Below are 18,489 nucleotides of genomic sequence, written 5' to 3'. Positions count from 1 at the left end.
AGTTTCTTTTAAAGTACTTATTTCTGTTTTCCTACCCCCATTTCTATTTACTACTTGAGGAATCAAAGATAAAAAAAAAGTCTACACAATTGAATATGGATAAATAAAGGCAAAATGTTAAGACTCCTGACACTGCAAAGTCAAATATTAATAAAAATCAAATAAAATACACTGAGCTTAGAAAAGCAGTATCAATAATTCCTGTTAATTTCCAGGCTTAATAGTGATATGGTCAAACCAGGCACCAGTAGCTCACACCTGTAATCCTAACTACTCAGGAGCTGAGATCTGAGGATTGCAATTCAAAACCAGCCCAGGCAGGAAAGTCAGTGAGGACTCTTATCTCAAATAAACCACTCAGGAAAATGGAAGTGGTGCTTGCCTTTAGCTGAAGATTTGAGGGACAGTACCCAGGCCTAGAGTTCAAACCCCACGACCAACCCCTCCCCCCAAAAAATAGTGATATGGTTAGAAAAAGGGGGATACAGCCATCTGGTTCAGAATTGGTTCAAGGACTCCCTTTGTACACCCAACTCCATGAATGTAAAATGGTATATATAGCAATGTATAGGAAAATAGAACTAGGAAACTTGTTGGAATTATTTTAAGAAAAGGAGAAGGAACTGTAATCCTAGCTACTCAGGAAGCTGAGATCTGAAGATCGTGATTCAAAGCCAGACTCAGCAGGAAAGTTCATGAGACTTGTATTTCCAAGCAACCACCAGAAAACCAGAAGCAGTGCTGTGGCTGGAAGTGCTAGCCCTGAGCAAAAGACCTTAGGGACAGTTCCCAGGCCCAATGACGAAAGAAAGGAAGGAAGGAGAGAGGGGGGGAGAAAGAGAGAGAGAAAGAAAGAAAAGAAAGAAAGAGAAAGAGAGAAAGGAAGGGAAGGAAAGAAGGAAGGAAGGAAAGAAAGAAAGAAAAAAGAAGGAAAGGAGGAAGGGAAGAAAGAAAGGAAGAAAGTGAGAGGAAGGAAGATAAGGAGGAAGGAAGGAAAGAAAAAGAAAGGAATAAAGAGAAAGGAAGAAGGGATGAGGGAGAGTGTGAAAAGGAGACTGATTTTGATTGAGGTGCATTGCATGCATGGAGGGAAATGTCACAATAAATCTCTTGGACAATTAATGTATGCTAATAAAAATCTTAATAGAAACAGTGTAGCATTTGCAACCTAAGGGTATCCTCCCATATACATTAAATCATCTCTAGATTACTTGCAATACCTAATACAATCTGAATGCTAGTAAATAATTCTCGTATGGATTAGGAAATAATGACAAGGAAAGTCTATATTTCTTCAGTACAGATGAAATTCTTTTTTTCAACTATTTTGTAATAAGGAGGACTATGCTGTACTGTGCTGATTAATCTTCAATTACTAAGATTTGTTGAATAATAATCTGGGCCACAGCTTTCTTATTCAGAGCAGGAATACATTTGAAGCTTCACTCAACATTTAATAGCTGGGCAGCTTTGTGCAAATTATAAAAACTTTCTCTGCCGTGATGTCCTATACTATGATTTGGTGGTAATAGTTCCAGTACATCACGTTGTGCGGGAAGTTTTCATTCAGACCCAGATGAGAAGCAACTGGTACGTGTCTGGCAGTCACCTAGTAAATGTTCAACACTAGCTATTAATTTTACGACGAATGCAGCAGGTTAGACTTTCAGTCTTCAAAAAGAAAAGACATTCCAGCAGATCAACTTCCCCTCGCTGTCTGTGCCCTAATCATGTGGTGGAGCTGGAAGTACCCCATGGGGACCCCAATATCTAATGACCTGAGGGATGGGTTCTCGACTGTCCACAGACAAATCAGAAAAATTAAAACAATTTGAGTTAAAAGACTTGTTTCAGTTTAAAGGCCTGTTCTTTATTAATATGCCATTCTCTTTTCTTTCTAGGAAGTCTTCTACACCACCACCTCCCCCCTCCCCCCCCCCAGTGGTGGGTTATTGCTTTTTCTCAAACTAGCCAAATGCTCCACCAGTGAGCTACATCCCAGCCCCCTTGTATTGGTTTGACTTGGTTTCCATTTGGTTTTCCACCACCTCCCCCCTACCCCCCTCCTTGGCAGTGTTGGAGATTGAATTTAGGGCCTCAAGCTTGCTAGGCAAATGTTCTACCATTTGAATCACACTCCCCTAGTTTTGTTTTGTTTTAATGTTAAAATTATTATATGAAACTTAGGTTAAAGATTGGGGCTTTGTCTTCAAATGTAAAAATTAGAATGCAAAAGTCAAGACTTCATGAACTTCCCCCAAAGTCAGAATTAACCTTAGAGTCCTCTTTTCCACCTCCCAATACAGTACAAGGGCACACTGATCCATTCAGCCGAGGTGACAGAAGAGACGTCCCGGGGAGAACTCCCAAGGGTCTGGACACTTGGAACCTTTACATGGAAGTGGAGGGTGGGGGCAACAGAGGGAGGCGGGGCCGGGAAGGGCGGGGCGGGGCCTGATCCACCACCACCCTCCATCCTACCCGGCAACTGGCCACCGCGACCTGAGCTTCAACCAATCCCCAAAGCGTTTGGAAGCGCTTGCGCAGAGCGGAGCCAATGGGCAGCCGCGTTACAGCTCCGGTGTATCGAAGTGCTGAGTCCGAGCCTGAGTCAATGGCGAGCAAGCGAAAGAACGAGGGAGGTGGGTAGGGGTTGGCGGTGGTCCCGCCTCACCGGGACCCCGCACCCAATCGGAAGTCCGGCGGGAGCCGCCGGGGGCTGGCGGGCGGACGGCCTCACAGACGGGCTCGCCAGGGAAGCCGGGGCATCGAGGGATAGCCAGGGATGGGCAAACGAAGCCGTTTGTGAAGTCAACCGGTTCTTGGCTGCCTCCAGGGTGAGGCGTGCACATCACCAAGGATTCCGGGTGGGGGTGGGGGTGTCCCCTAAATCAGCCACGCATTGGGGCCCAGCCTTCGGCGATTGTTATGCACGCTGAAGAAATAATCATGCTACGTTGTTCCTCCCTGGAAATCCAGGAAGCCAGACTCTCATCACTATGTGTGATTCTCTAAACTCTGAACCTGACGGATGGCATCTTGGATATGTTCTCTAGAACTTTCTACCTACATCCGAAGGCCTCGCCTAACCTTGGGATCTGTCGCATGAGAAAAGAGCCTTCCTAATCTACCTTCTCTTGGTGGAGGTGATCTAATATACATATATATATATATATATATAATATTTCTCACTGAGCTATTATCGATTTTTTTTATCCAGCCTTATATAGTGAATGTGGTTGTTCTCCGCAGTATTTAACTATCTAGAAGAGATAACTAATGTGCCTGGTATGAGATTTGGATGAAAGATTTGAAGTGATTATGAGATTGGAGGCTGGGATACCAAACGGTAGATCACTAGCCACCAAGTTTTAAGGAGATTTCGACCTGCTCTTCAAAGGGTGCGATTCACTTGATGATGGATAGTTTCCCAATTCAAAAGCCAGAAGAGAAAACAACAAAACACAACTTGAGAGAACATTAATTTCCTGGAATGATCACACAAAATATCACAGTGAGTATTTTCTATAAGAAGTTAGCCATCTAGAATAGAGTCTAGGTCTTAGCAGAGATGTTGGGGTAGGGGAGTTACAGTAAAAACTATAAAACCTAAAAAGTTATTTGAGTAACCTGTGGAGTCCCTATTAAGCCAGGATATCAAATCAGAGATGAGCCAATGAGATTGAGACTACTTGGTGAAATGAAATCAAGTCCTGAAATCAGTATTCCTGTCAGTGATAGAAACTATCAGACATAGCTTCACAATGAATCCTGTGCCCTTCAGAGTCCATAGTCGCAGGCCTCAATGCTGTTCTGTAAATAGAGATTGAAGAAGCTTCGATAGCTCTTCGGGTCAATGAAGAAGGTTGTTACTATGGGATCTTTCCTCGTGGCTGTCATCCACAGCTTCAGTTTGGGAGTGTGGGAGATGCATCTGTAGGAGGAAGAATTACATTTGTGAGCTACATTAACTAGAATGGCATTGCGAAGTCTCCCACGGATCATCGTATCACTGGTTTTCATTGTTTTTCCTAACTTTTTAAAAGGGTTACTTTTTAAATATTTCTTTAAAATATGCATGTAATCATAGAATATTGCATTTGGAAGGTATAGAGATATTTGTTTTACAGAAGAGGGATCAAAGGTGAGATAAGTGACTTGCTTCAGTTAGTATTGTCCCACTGGGTATGATAATGCAGGCCTGTATTACCCCAGTGTTCAGGAAGCTAAGGAAGGGAGCTTGTAAGTTTGAGGCCAGCCTGAGCTGCTGAGTAGGGGGGGGGGAGGACCAAAAATGTGCAAACTGTGAGACTGATTTTTTTTTTAAAAGAAAAAGGAAGTAAGCCAAGATGACTAGCTGCCAAACTTAAAATACAGAGCTTTCAAAAATGACCTGGGAAATCTTACTAGTAGATGGGAAGTGATCCTGTTCATAGAATTCTATAACAAGAAACTTACAAAAAATGTTTAGTATTATAAATTTGTAACCAGTAGAAGGAGTAAATCTTAAAACATTTTAATCCATGTCACAGAAATCCCCTCCAGGGAGGAAGAGATGTAGTGAATAGAGGAATATGGTGCCCTGGATAGCCCAGGACTCTCCAATCTGCTTATCTTCATTCATGCCAATTTTCTCCAGAAAAAAAAGTTAATATACAGTAGCATGCCTATTGTCCTAAATTATGCACAAAAATATTCAGAGGTCTCACTCGGTTAGTTCCAGTGGTTCCAGGCGTTCAAACCAGGGCCAGATGAGGTAGTCAATCATGGAGATAGAATTTCCACCAAAGAAAGTTGTCTTCTTGTTAATCAGGGCCTGAACATTAAACAACAGAACTTGTGCATGTAATAAGAATCACTGTTAGAAATGATGAAAACCAATTAATAGAACAGGGATAAGCAAAAGCTTTTATCCTTACATATTCAAGTTGGACTTTTGTCTAGTTGATTGTAAACAGCTTCAGAACCTGTTTGACTAATATAAAGTAAATAAATAGAAATAAACTAAAGGGCTGGGAATGTGGCTTAATGGTAGAGTGCTTCCCTAGCATGCATGAAGCCCTGGGTTCAGTTCCTCAGTACTACATAAGCAGAAAAAGCCAGAAGTGGTGCCGTGGCTCAAGTGGTAGAGCTCTAGCCTTGAGCTGAAGAGCTGAGGGACAGTCCCAGGCCCAGAGTTCAGGCCCCATGACTGGCAAAAACAAAACTTATCTCCAGTAAAACACCAGAAAACCATAAGTGGCACTGTGGCTCAAGTGGTAGAGTGCTTGCCTTGAGCTAAAGAGCTGAAGGACAGTGCTCAGGCCCAGAGTTCAAGCCCCATGACTGACAAATAGACAAACTAGGAAATTGACAAAGATAAATAAGCAACAAAGGACAAGTAAGATACAAAGGACCAAATATACAAAGAATTCCTGGGAATCAATAAGAAAAACGACGAGTGTGGGGGAAGAAGAAGATTGAGGACCTGGCTATGGCCAAGCACAAGTATGGATAGCAGCAGCTAGTGTCACTGCCCTGGTCCATATCTGAGTCATCATGAAAAACTATCCAGCGTCAACCGAGAGGTTCTGGTGTTCATAGGTAAGCACATGGATCTCTTTAATATGTAGCTACCCATTCCTGCAGATCTGACAGTTGAAAAGAAAGCACTGACTCACAGTGATTTGGAAAATACTGCAGAGCAATTACAAATTCTTCAGTTTCTTGCAGATGCATTACCAAAATATATTTTTATTAAGAGAACCCAAAAATGCTTAAAGAGAAGAGGAGAGAAGGAGAAGACCATCAAGCATCACCTCCATAGTTTTCCTCGGGGCCCATGGAACATTCTGCATTGGAGATTGGTTGTGTATAACTACAGGACTAATGGCTTTCTGTCTGCTACTAAACTTATTACCATTGGAAGAATATGTGTGCATCTTACTTTCTAGATACCATACTGTCCAGGAGAAAAAAATATGTTACCAAAGTTGATTCAAGAAGAAATACAACCTTCCCCCCAGAAAAAAAAAAATCAAGTTACCAGTAAAGAAATTGAACTGGTAATGAAAAATCTGCAAAAGACACCAGCATTGACTGTTTTACAGAAAAAGCCAATCCCTATCAAATGGAGAATCAAAAAATAAGGGAATTTGTCCAACTCATTTAAGAAATTAGGTAATCTTTGATGCAAAACAAATAGCTGCTATCAGAACAGGAAATTGTGTGTTAATTTCATTTAGGAAAACACCCAGAAATCTTTTAACTATTAACTAATTCTACAATACATATAAAAGTCCACTGAGATTAAATAGGTTTTATGCCAGTAACCTTAGGATAGTTCAACACCCAAAATACCAATAACACCATATCTGGATTAAAGGGGAAAAGTTCATAGCTGGTGACCAGTTGTGGAAGTATAGATAATATTTTCATTTGTCGTTATTTTAAGTAATGCAACCAGATTTTAAGACAAGGCTATGATCTGTGCATGTTGGTGCACAACAGAATCCCAGCACTGGCTAAGGCAGGAGGATCAAGAGTTTGAGGCCTGCTTGAGTTCCCCAGCAAGACCTTGTCTCAAAAGAAAAATAAATACAAACAAGCTCATGATAGAGTTCTTCCAAGTGTTCTAATTTGTGTCATAAGCAGAATGGCTCATAGCAATCTATTGTAAGTCCAAATTTTGTTTGGCATTTTTTATTTTTTTTTAGTTTTTGATAGTGATAGCTTGAAGTGAAGACCTTGCACTTGCTAGACAGGTGCTATAACCACTTGACTCACACCTCAGCCCTTTTTGCTTTATTTTTCAGATAGGGTTTTGCTTTTTTGCCCAGGCAGCCTCTGACCTCCTCTTACTTGTGCCTCTCAAGTACCTGAGATTACATGCATATGCCACCATACCGAGGCATTAGGAATTTTAACTGCCATAAAGTAACTTGGGAAATGGGAAGATGAAGAAAGTAAGTCAACATAAATCATTTACTGTGATGAAAGCTGGGAGAGAAAACTTTACCTCATCTAACTTGCTGAATGCTTTCCGCAATTCTTCTTTTAGGCCAGAGCAGTCTTCTTTATTTTGCCCTCTAACAAAGCTTATTATCAAAGATGGTACCTAGAAAGAATAATATCATAATATACTAGTTTGAGGCTGACATCAGCTCACTTCCACTGAAACATGACAGAACCCTAGTAGTGCTGGCATGAAGCTATTGCCAAAGTGCAGGGTGCACAGAAGACATGGAATGCTTTTAGAACTAAGATGTGGTAACAGAAGTCACATGAATCTTTAAGCCAAAATGTTTCTTAATTAGACACTGAGAGAATGAATAGCTATGACAAAAGCCCAGGTCACAGGCCTGGCCCCAGCTGCAAAAGGTGATTGGGAATTTTTCTGAATTCTGCCTTGAAGAGGATATAGAAGGACTATTTAAAAGGGACTGACTACCTGAAGACCTGACAGATGTGCTGTCAGATGATTATTAAATCATCTAACCATCATCATCCACCATCATCACTGTGGTGGAGGTGGTTTTGTGTTCAGATAGTTCTTTGAGATCACCTTGTAAGAGAAGACCATTCATTTCAGCTTAAGTTCACAGGTACTTGTAAAACCCATCCATGTCAGTATGGTTTGCCTTCAATGGAACTGAAGGTTTGCAAGCAGCCCTTCTATGCACATTTCCATCTTTGTCTGTTTCCTTACCCCAGCTTAAGTAGCGCTCCTTGTTACTTTCCCTGTAGTAGTTTCTGCTTCCCCTTATAATGTATGTTTACATAAGCTTCATTTTTCAAACATCCAATTATATATCATAGCATAATTATTTATTACATACGTATTATATATTATACATTACATATAGAATATTGATATAAAATTACCACATCTGAGAACACAGATCTAGAGCACTGACCAGCTCCAGCAAGCTTCTGGAAGACAGCAGTACTAGAACAGACATATCAACTATGCCTTGTTGATAATCAGGCCAAGACTTTTCTCCCAGCAAAAGATAAGGCAGGAAGATTTAAAAAAAAAATTTTTTTTCAAATAGGAGTGACATTTCTTACATACACAAACACACACACATATACCTTGGAAAATAACTCAAGAGTCATCTTTTGGCATGCTTTCTCATACGGGTCTTCTGGCAACAGCTTCTTCCCAGGAAATGCCTCATCCAGGTACTCACAAATGATGTTAGACTCATAGATCAATTGACCCTGACTGGTTTCCAGAACTGGCACCAGACCAAGAGGACTCTTCGTGAAGAACCATTCAGGCTTATTTTTCAGGTTGATATTGATGACTTCATGCCTGAAAGGCACATACAAGAGAATCATCTCTTTTTTCTGTATTTTGTGAGAAACAAAGATTTATATGAAAGTATATGATTTTTTTATCATGGTTTATAAAGTTTATGAGTTCTATGAGGTTTGACAATATAGTTATTTCTTCCACATTGGGTGATATGTACTTTTTTTCTGTAGTTATGAGAGGAGGTCTTGCTATGCAGTCTAGGCTGGCCATAGATTCAAAATTATCCTGCCTCCATCTCCTGAGTGCTGAGATTATAAGTGTATACCACCATGCCCAGTCCACTGCCTGAACTTCTGAAGAAATCATCCACTCAATTAATCGAACCTCTGCCTTGCTTCTCTCAATATTAGTTTTCTATTTTAAGAATTTGACTATTTTAGATACCTCTCGTATCGTGCCACATTTATATTTCAAGTGTGATTGTTTCACCTAGCATAATGTCCTCAAAGTCCATATATGTTGCCACATATTACAGAATTTCTTGCTTTTTATAGGGGAAATAGTATGTTTCTTTAACACCAATGGATAGTGACATTACACTATTGTGAATACTGCTGTATTGAACACAAGAGTGCTATTATCTCATAAGCTCTTCATATGAAGCAACATGAATTTTACCTACTATATGAACATCAATGTGAAATTTATTTCAATTTGATTCACTTTGAGAATATGACTTTTAAAAAGCCCAGATTTTCATAAGGATAGTAAGAAAATATTTTTTCAAAAAGCCATTCACAAAAAATAGTTTCAAATTAAATCCTTAAGTGTTGATGTGTTCCTTAAATGTTGCATAATTTTTTTAAAAAAAAATTACAAAGTAAGCCAAAAAAGAAAAAAGGGGAAAAAAAACAACTGAAGTTAGGCTATGCTTCAACTGTAATTATATCTTCCTGTATCTTTTCTGGGTGATTACACAGGAAATCAAGAGTGTTACATAATTCTTAAATTGAAGCTGTATAATTGCCCAAGCTGGAATAATGTCCAATGGAACAGATTCCTTAAGTGTAATATATACCGACACCTGGTCTTTTCCTATTTCTCATCTACAATGGTAGCTATGACATTTACTTTGAGAATTTAAATACATAATCCCTCCTGGAAACAAATGGCTAGCCAGTTTGAATACTAGATACAACCCAGCCACTACAAAAAAAGAAAAAAATAACCACAAAAAACCCCACAAGACCTCCCCCTGCCAAATGATCAACATTTCTGAAAATTTATAGCCTGAAAACTGAATGTAGTTTGTGGAGTTTTTCTATCAAAGCCTCTCAGTACACCCGTATTTTGATGCAGTTTAGCATTGGGAGCCAGTGACCAGCAGCATACCTGCTCCAAAGAGCTAAAAGACACACCATGTTCAGAAAACTGCTTGGCTAGGTTACAACATGTGGTAAATTTATAGTACTTCATCCACCAAGGTGTTCTGAGTTTCAAAGTTAAAACTGATCCATGAACATAGAAGGACTGCCATTATATGAAAGGTACTATTTCCCCCACAGGAGCCCTCCACATTGTTATGGTAATATAAATTCAATTTTCCTTTAAAAGACTGTCCAAGTGAGACTGGTAACTTCAACCTAGAGATCCAGAGCTCCAGAGAGGGACATAACCTAGGACTTTGTACCTCTGACTCCAGCCCTGCCCTACTCCTGGACTTTGTCATTTCATGAGTATAAGAAATGTCTTTTGAAAACAAAAATCCTATTTGAATTTCTTCTCATTGCAATATCAGTTTTGACTAATGCCACAAATCTTAGTGTTTTTCAGGTGCTGGTGGCTCACAGCCTCTAATCATAGCTACTCAGGAGTCTGAGTTCTAAGGATTGCCATTCGAAGCCAGCCCAGGCAGAAAACTCCCCCATGAGACTCATTACCTGGAATGAGGTAATCACTCAAAACCCGAAAGTGGCTCTGTGGCTCAAGTGGTAGAGCACTAGCTGTTGGCGAAATGAGCTCCCTTCCCATAGCTTAGCACACTCCTTCCCCTCTCCACAGCTTAGCTCCCTTCCTAGGCAATACCTAGGCCCATTTAGTACAAGCAGTAAAAAATCAGCCTCCAACCCCCTTTACCTGGGGATGGCACTTCTCTGGGGCAGGTAGAGCCACAAGAGCCCTTTAGAGTGACCTTCAGGTCTGAGCAGTTGCAGGGCCCCTTATCTACTATTTGCACATCAGCCATAAATCGTAGTCCACTATGATGGAGTCCCTAGGCCACACATCCGCATGGAGTCCCTTCTAGCCCCTCCTAAACCTCCGAAGTTATATAAGTTATATAAGTCACCTCAGACAATAGCCGGTGCTTCTTCTCACTTCTCCCTTTTGAGAAGGGGTCCTGCCAGCCCCCTTTCCCAGCAATAAACCATCCTTTGTTCTCTGTACCTGGATGTCTGCATGGTTCTCTTGCAAAGTCTAATTTATCCTATCACTAGCCTTGAGCACAAAGAGGCTCAGAGACCTCCCAGGTCCCAGTGCAAGCCCCACAACTAAGAAAACTGCTTTAGATACGCATTACTATGCAGTGAATGTTTTATATGCATTCAGAAGCATACTTCCATCCAAGTGAGATGCAAGTCAGTGAAGCCTAGACTGCATCTTGCATTTAGAGAAAATAAATGACTGCATACTTCTCTCTTTAGAAGGCTAAAATTAGTCTCCTCCACTCTAAGCACATAGAAAACTAAGAATGGGATATTTGAAACTTCTACAGAGCCTTCTACGACCACAAGTATCTCAGATTCCCAGGGTCATGAGGAAGGGAAGTGGTTCCATGGGATCCTGGATATCAGAGAAAAGCCAAGGAAAAGCCGGTGTGGGTAACCCACTGTTCAACAATTTCCAATAATGGGGTTTTCCCACAGACAACTTTCTAAGCACAGACACCTTTTATGTAACTAATGCAACAAGCCCATCTGCCAGGAAGTGCACAGGACAACTGGGTACACTGCCAGGAAGATTATGTCCCAACTCTACTAAGCGTCTACACTGAGGACAGGCCATATACCCCCAAAGCAACAGCAGAGAAGAACAGAGAAGCCACTGGGATAACTTTCACTGGTGGTCTTAACCCAAGAGTGATCTTGAGCCAGTCACTACCTTTCCTCCCAATGTCAGTTGATTTCTAATTCATAAAGGGTTGGACAGGAAGTGGAACTGTGGCTCAAGTGGTAGAGTGCTGTAGCCTTGAGCACCAAAGCCCAGGCCTCTAGTTCAGAACCGACATTAATAAGGCAAAAACTACCTCCCTCCTCCTTCCCCAAATGGTTGGGTAATCTAAAACACCCTGTCTGTCTTAGTCTGCTGGAGTCTGCGGATGTGTAACTTGCTGTTTCCCACACAGGGCTGAGACACTTCTCCTACAAACAAAGCAAACAACCCCAACTTCCAAGGGTCCTATTGCGAGATCCCAGCCCACTGCCCAGCCTGACTGACGGCTTGGGGTGGAGGGAGGGGTCCCACTCCTCAGTCCTCACCCGATTCCCCGGGCCTGCAGGACTAGCAGGATCCTCTGAGCGTACGGGCAGAAACGCATGCTGTACAGGCGGATCTTGCCATTGGGGACAGGCCCCGGGGGCGCGCTGCCTGCCAGGGAGAAGAGAACAGGTGACGATCGGGAAAATGTGGGGACCTCCCCCCACCCCCCCACTCCCCGGAGCCCTCACCAGCCCGGTTCCCCACTAGAGAGGCCTCGGGACACCGGGACCACCCGTCCCGGTGCCGGGCGCAGGCCTCACCCTTCCCCAGACTCCGCGCTGACGCCGCCGACATCTCTGCGCAGCAAGCACGCAGCAGCCGCCCGCGATTCTAGGAAGGCAGTCGCCGCCGCTCCCTCTCCCGGTCTCTCAGGGTCTCCCTCCTCCCAAAGTCACTCCGGAATTCCGTCCCCGGGCTGCTGCCAGCTCCACCCAAAATGTGGTCCCAGCGCTTAAAGAGAACGCGCGCGCGCGCCACTCGCTTTCCCCAGACGCAGCGCAGCGCGCCAAACCTGAGCGCGGGACTGGCCACGGCGTGGGCGTGGAGGACCCCACCCTTCCCCCCAACCCCCCGCAATGGAGTCACGCCCTCCAAGGCTTTGTGGGACGGCCCTTGAGACACCACAGGGGACGGTCGTGCCTGGGCCTCCTGCTGGCCCAGGGAAAGTAGTCCTGGAGGAAATGCACAAAAGAAATTCAGACCCACCCAACGATCTCCCCCTCCCCCCATGGAAGGTGGTCTCCAGACTACCCTGCCCCAGCCCCGATCTCCCTAACACATCAACAGACTGCCTGCATAGACAGATAGCAGGACTTTGCGTGGGCTGGTGGCAATGCCCTTCCCAGACTTCACGGGACCTGTGAACATTCCAAGGGCTCCTGTTCCGATCCTGGCTTGCTGTTTCTTTTTTCTGTCAGGACACATCTTTAACCATAGCAAAGTACATTTTAACCTCATAATGGTGGTGCTGCTTTCAAAAATCTATCAAACATCAATTGGATTTTTGTTTGTCTGTTTCTCCGTGTTTTGTTGTTTGCCATTACCCCCAGTCCTTTTGCTTTCCTCATTTTTCTAATATGTTCTCTCTCTCCCTGTCCCGGTCCCTGTCCCAGTCCCTCCCTTCCTTAGAGTTTGAGAAAAGATTAAATTAGTTAATATATAGAAGCATTTGACTATTACTTGGCATAGAATAAGTGTTATATTAGTAGTAATAGTAGTAGTAGTAGTAGTATTTCTTTCAGTTTAACTTAGTAAATAGGCAATAAATGGATACGAAATGAAAGAAATTGTTTTTTTTTTTTTTAAAAAACATGGGCCTTGCTTAACTCTTTTTAGGAAATAAGCTTCTTAGGAGACTTGTAATACATCAATGGCTTCATTTAAATAAGCTTACAAATGTAAGCTTGGCCAATAAATCTACAATTGGCCATAATAACAATTTCACATCAGGCCAAGTACCAGGGGCTCATGCCTGTATCCTAGCTACTCAGGAGGCTGAGATCTGAGGATCACAGTTCAAAGCCAGCCTAAGCAAGAAAATCCATGAGACTATCACCCCACCCCCAAATAAAAGCCAGAAGTGGAGCTGTGGCTCAAACCAGAAAGCACTAGCCTTGAGCAAAAGAAGCTCAGAGACAGTGCCCTGACTTCAAGCCCCAGGACTGGTACACCCACAAAAAACATCATACACCATGATCAAAAGGGTGTCATTCCATGAGTACAAGGATGGCTCAACACATGGAAAAAAATGAACATAATACAACACTTAAAGGACAAAAGTCTCATGATCATTTCAATAGATCCAGAACAAAACATTTGAGAAAATTTAACATCCCTTCATAATAAAAGCTCTCAAGAAAGCAGGAATAGAAGAACATAATAAAGGGTATACATGGTAAACCTATAGCCAACATTATACTAACTGGGGAAAAATGAAAATCCCACTAAACTCAAAAAGCCAAGGGCATTCAATATAGTTATTATTCAATATTTTGAATAATAACATTCAATATAGTACTTGAGTTTTTCAATGTATAGTTTTCAATTGTATTCAATAATTAACACTCCATGAGGATTAGATATGTATGTATTTATTTTTATGGTACTAGAGGTTGAACTTAAGACTCTATGGTCTATCACTTGAGCCATGTCCCCCTCCCCAGCCTGAGGTAGATCAGTAGGAGGTGGAGAGGGGGTGGATATAAGGAATTTGAGATATGCTGGTTAGGACACGCTGGTTATCTCAGGAAGACTGCTCCTAAGATTTCTAATTAGGGGAAGAATTTGTAGGTTTTAGATTCTGTTCTAATATTTATAAACCTTCCTTGATTTATCCTGCTTTGTCAGTTCTCTGGGAACTGACTTTTCCAGACTCAGACCAGTCTGCCTTCCATGACCTTGAACAAGGTAGAAGGCAAGTCATCTTATGATGAGAATCAGCCAGAAATACTACCAGAATCCCAGACAGAGACCTCCTTTTACATTTAAACCCCAAAGTTATGTTTCAAGAAATAAAATACAGAAGACTACTTTTTAATTTAATCATATTCAGTCTTCTTTTGCTCCAATGGAGGGAAAGTTTGGCTTTCCCTTGCCAGGACTGATTCCAGCACCACCCCCCACCCCCAACTCCCCATCCCTCCAAGTTTCCTGCCTAACTTACATTCCTTTACCAACCACTTCTTTCAGGAGCTGGGCAGGACTGGTCTCTTCACATTCCTCTCTGGAGCTGGCTTGGAAATGTTCTGGTTGTAGTTAGAGGAAGAGGGCTTGGACAAAACACAAACAAGCAAAGTTAATGAGGGAGTATCAATAGAAATGGTCCGCTGATTAAGCAGGAATGTTTGTTAAAACTTAAGTATTCAAGGAAATATACACAGTGGCCTAGGCTCCTAGACTTCTCAGATTTGAGAGGCTAGCTAAAATTTAGCCCAAACAGAATCTTTGTCAGTAGGTGAGGATGTCAATGTATATACTCAGAACATCATATCTCCTCTCTTCCTACTACAACCTATAATGCTGAAGCTGTCCAAGCTAAGCTCTTTCTCCTGACTTTGATTTGTTTTCTTCCTTCTTGACTGATTTAACTGTCCATCAAGCCTAGCGAGGAATGCACTACATGAAGTGGGGGTGGGGGGCAGACATGGATCAACACACTCTGAAAAATCATTTATGCTTTCCTATAGATTCACAGGGTTGAGGCATTCACTGGCCTTTGCAAAAGCAAGAATATTATAAATCACCTTGGTGTCCACCCATCTGTGACCTGTACTACTTCCCCTGCAAAAAAAAAAAAAAATCACATAAAGGGTTCGTATTTGGAATTTCTCATCATTAAGAGACTTTGGTCCACCATCTTCCAAGCTGGTTTGTTATTTATAAAACTCTTTGTTTTGTCACTCTGCTTCCTGAGAGTCACAGCCTTTATTGGGCTTCTTTTTCATTTACAATTCAAAAGTTGTGTAATGAAGTAAAGCATTTCCCTCCTTCTTGGGCCCCATCAAGAAGAGAGGAATTATATTTGTTTTTGTTCACTATTTTTCCCTAGTGCCTAGCACCATCGATGAATATATTAGAGAGTTTCAGTAAATACTTTCAAAAGAAATGTAGGAGATGGGAAGGGATGGGAAGGGGAAACAAAGGAGGAGGAGGTAATGTACTCATTACCTTGCGCATGTAATTGTAACCCCTCTGTATGGTATTTTCACAATAAAAAAAAAGGAAATGTAGGAAAGATGATGACATAAAACAAGTGTAAAAGTTGTCAGAACCAAAATGGAGTCCTTTGTATTCACCTTGACCTCCCTAACCCAAAAAATAAATAAAGGCAAGACGTTATAAAGGAAGAGTTTTTGTGCACATGATGGCCTGGTGGTAACTACCATAAGATATATATTCTGCCAGACTACAGATTTGCATGGAAGTCACCTGTGACCTGATTCAAGAGCACCTCTACAAGACACCTGTCAATCAACTGTCTGTCCTTCATAGAATGACAACATTCTTGTGGGATAATCATTCTAGCCAAGGTTTAGTGTTTCAGAATATATGGTGTAAATTTATTTTTTTTTATTTTTTTTAACCTTGGCAACAAATAACTTTAATACTGAAGACAGATGCTGAGGTAATTTATACAATGTGACTAGCTTACATTGACATTCTTATTGTAATCCAAGTGGTTATGTAGGAAGCCCTCCTAACAGAAATGTAGCTAATACACATGTCAAACTAAACAAAAAATATTTTAATTATAAATAGATAAAATAAATAATACGCCTGGTAAAACTCAATCATGACATTATTCCATGATATTACCTCCCTGGGGTAATTTATTTTTAATTGATAAATTGTATATATTTTATGGGTTACACGGCTATACTGTGGGATGCCCAAATCACAATAATCAGTATATCATCACCTCATGTTTACTATCTCCTTGCAATGAGAACACTACCACCCCTTTTAGTTGTTTTGAAATATACATTAACCAGTTACTTTGCTGTCCAGTGTCAGACCTTTCTGATGTACCTCTTAACCAATGAGTTTCCTCTCACCCACCCATCTGTCCATCCACTCTGGAAATCACAGCCCTACTGTATTTCTGTTTGATTTTTGTAGATTACCATATGAGAGCATATGGTATTTTGTCTGTTCCTGACATATTTCTCCTAATAAAATGTTCTCTACGTCCATCATATTATGACACCTTTTTAATGCTAATATTTCAGTTAATCTATCATTTTGCAAATCCATTCACCCATGTAGACAGCGTGCTTCCGTATCTTGGCTATTGTAAATAATGCAACAAACACAGGCATACAGAAGATAGGCCCTCAGCAAACTCTCAAATCCTTTTAAGTATAGATACCCAATGGTGGGATTGCTGGATCAAAGACTGTTCTTAATTTTTAAAGAAAAATCCAGTTTTCCAAAGTGGCTACACTAATAAGGGTGTTTTCTCTACATCCTTCTTTCATCTTTTTTTTTTTTGAGACAGGGGGTAACCATGTATTGCAACCTGACCTAAACCTCACAATCCACAAGCCTCATGACCACTGTGATACAGGCATCGTCTTTTTGGTAATAGCCAATGTAGCATGTGCAAGATGACAACTCATTATGATTTGTACTCATGTTTCTCTGTCATGTATCTGCTAGACACCACCATGCTTTGTTATTGATTACTTTTGAGTTTCATTCTTAGATACCCCAGATTAAAAATGAAACTCATTCAGTTTAAAAATATACGGACTAATATAAATTATTCACAGATATATATATATATATATATGCATATGCTTTTTCATTATTCAGAAATATCTGCTCACGCTTAAAAGTATCTCAATCTTGAAAATATTCTAATTTCTTTTAAAAGGTCACTTGTAGAATGATACCAACTAACGGGAGAGAGGGTATCTTACACTTTTTTAGGAACCTATATGTGTTTTACTAAGTTTTAATTTTATCAGTTAAAGTCAAATTCCTCTCTTCCCATTCCCCTTGTTTATACAAAAGACCAAAGATTTTTTTTAATCACTTAATATTCAATCTACAAGCATTTTACAGGCACCAAGAAACCCTACCATACTTCCATTTTTTTTTCAGAGTTACTTTCTAGCTTTTTACATTTTCCATTTGAGGCCAAAGAAACATACTTAACAGTCCTCAGAAAAGAAATCTAACAGTTCAAGTAAAAAAAAAATTATGTTACATTCTGTAGTGACCTATGAAAAATGAATGTTCACTATGACATTCAGTGTTGTCAAAATGAAATTCTTTTCCTCTTCTAAGGGTTGTATGTCGACCGTGTTGTGGAGTTGTCATCAAATAAGTAAAAGACACGGAACCATTTCCCTCCTGCCCGCTGCAAGTATGTGTCACATCCTCACACTAGATAGCCACCTTCAGCAAAAATGATAAAAACAAGTCCCTACAAAGACATGGGCTCATAATTGCTTCCCTATTTTCAAGGCTATTCCATGCTTACTTAAAGTGGTTTTGCAAGATTCTCACATCTCTGGAGTGATTCTGGGAACCTCCTTGCAGAAACTGGTGTCTGCTTCATTCCGTCTTCCCTCAACCTAGCAGCAAGGAAATTTCCTTCACACTCCTGTCAATGACCAGGCAACTTCATCTTCTGTTGAAATTTGCACCCACTGGGAAACTTCCTCTTTAAAGGAGTCCCCTCACACCAACATTTAAAAGCAGTCATGTTATTAAGCTGAAGAGTTTAGAAATCAAATTCAGAAGTTTCTGCCGGAAATTCAATTTATCTCCAATTCTCCTGAGTTGAATGCACTCAGCTTCCAGTTCTGCGGGCATCGGAGCGGGGCTCCGCGGGGCGCCCTTCAGTACCTTCTTCCCAGGCATCTCCGCCAGCGATCCAAGGAGCTCTGGGCCACACCCAGGACAATTCAATTTGTCTCCAATTCTCCGGAGTTGGGCCACACACTCAACTTCCAGCTCTGAGCTACGCAGAGGCTGCGCCCGCAGTAGAGGCAGAGGACAGGCGGACAGACGGAAAAAGAATTAAAGGGCAACTTCTATTCTCCCGTCCGGACTCCATCCCTTCAGGCAGACGATTAACCGGCTCCTGAGGCAGGGACCCCGGATCTCAGGAGTCCGGGCGGGGATTCCAGGACGCCTTCATCCTTCCCGGGAAGGAGAGCTACGGCGGCGCCACGTTTAAACCCGGCTTCTGTAAATTTATTTTT

At 41.4% G+C, this 18,489-nt stretch overlaps 1 protein-coding gene across 1 annotated transcript; it reads right to left on the bottom strand.

Moving 5' to 3' along the window:
- Positions 1-3,469: 3,469 nt before the first annotated feature.
- Positions 3,470-12,276, bottom strand: Gsto1 (glutathione S-transferase omega 1). Its single transcript, XM_013017868.1, has 6 exons — positions 12,037-12,276; positions 11,776-11,884; positions 8,074-8,296; positions 6,998-7,096; positions 4,710-4,816; positions 3,470-3,934 (listed from the first exon to the last, which is right to left on the bottom strand). Exons 1-6 carry the CDS (start codon positions 12,068-12,070, stop codon positions 3,781-3,783), a joined length of 726 nt encoding a protein of 241 aa, XP_012873322.1. The 5' UTR covers positions 12,071-12,276; the 3' UTR covers positions 3,470-3,780.
- Positions 12,277-18,489: the final 6,213 nt, after the last annotated feature.

This window comes from Dipodomys ordii, unplaced genomic scaffold, assembly GCF_000151885.1.
Source record: "Dipodomys ordii isolate 6190 unplaced genomic scaffold, Dord_2.0 Scaffold36, whole genome shotgun sequence".
NCBI lineage: Eukaryota > Metazoa > Chordata > Mammalia > Rodentia > Heteromyidae > Dipodomys > Dipodomys ordii.
The sequence above is the reverse complement of the archived record's forward strand: the minus strand, read 5'-3'. Positions and strand labels throughout refer to the sequence as shown.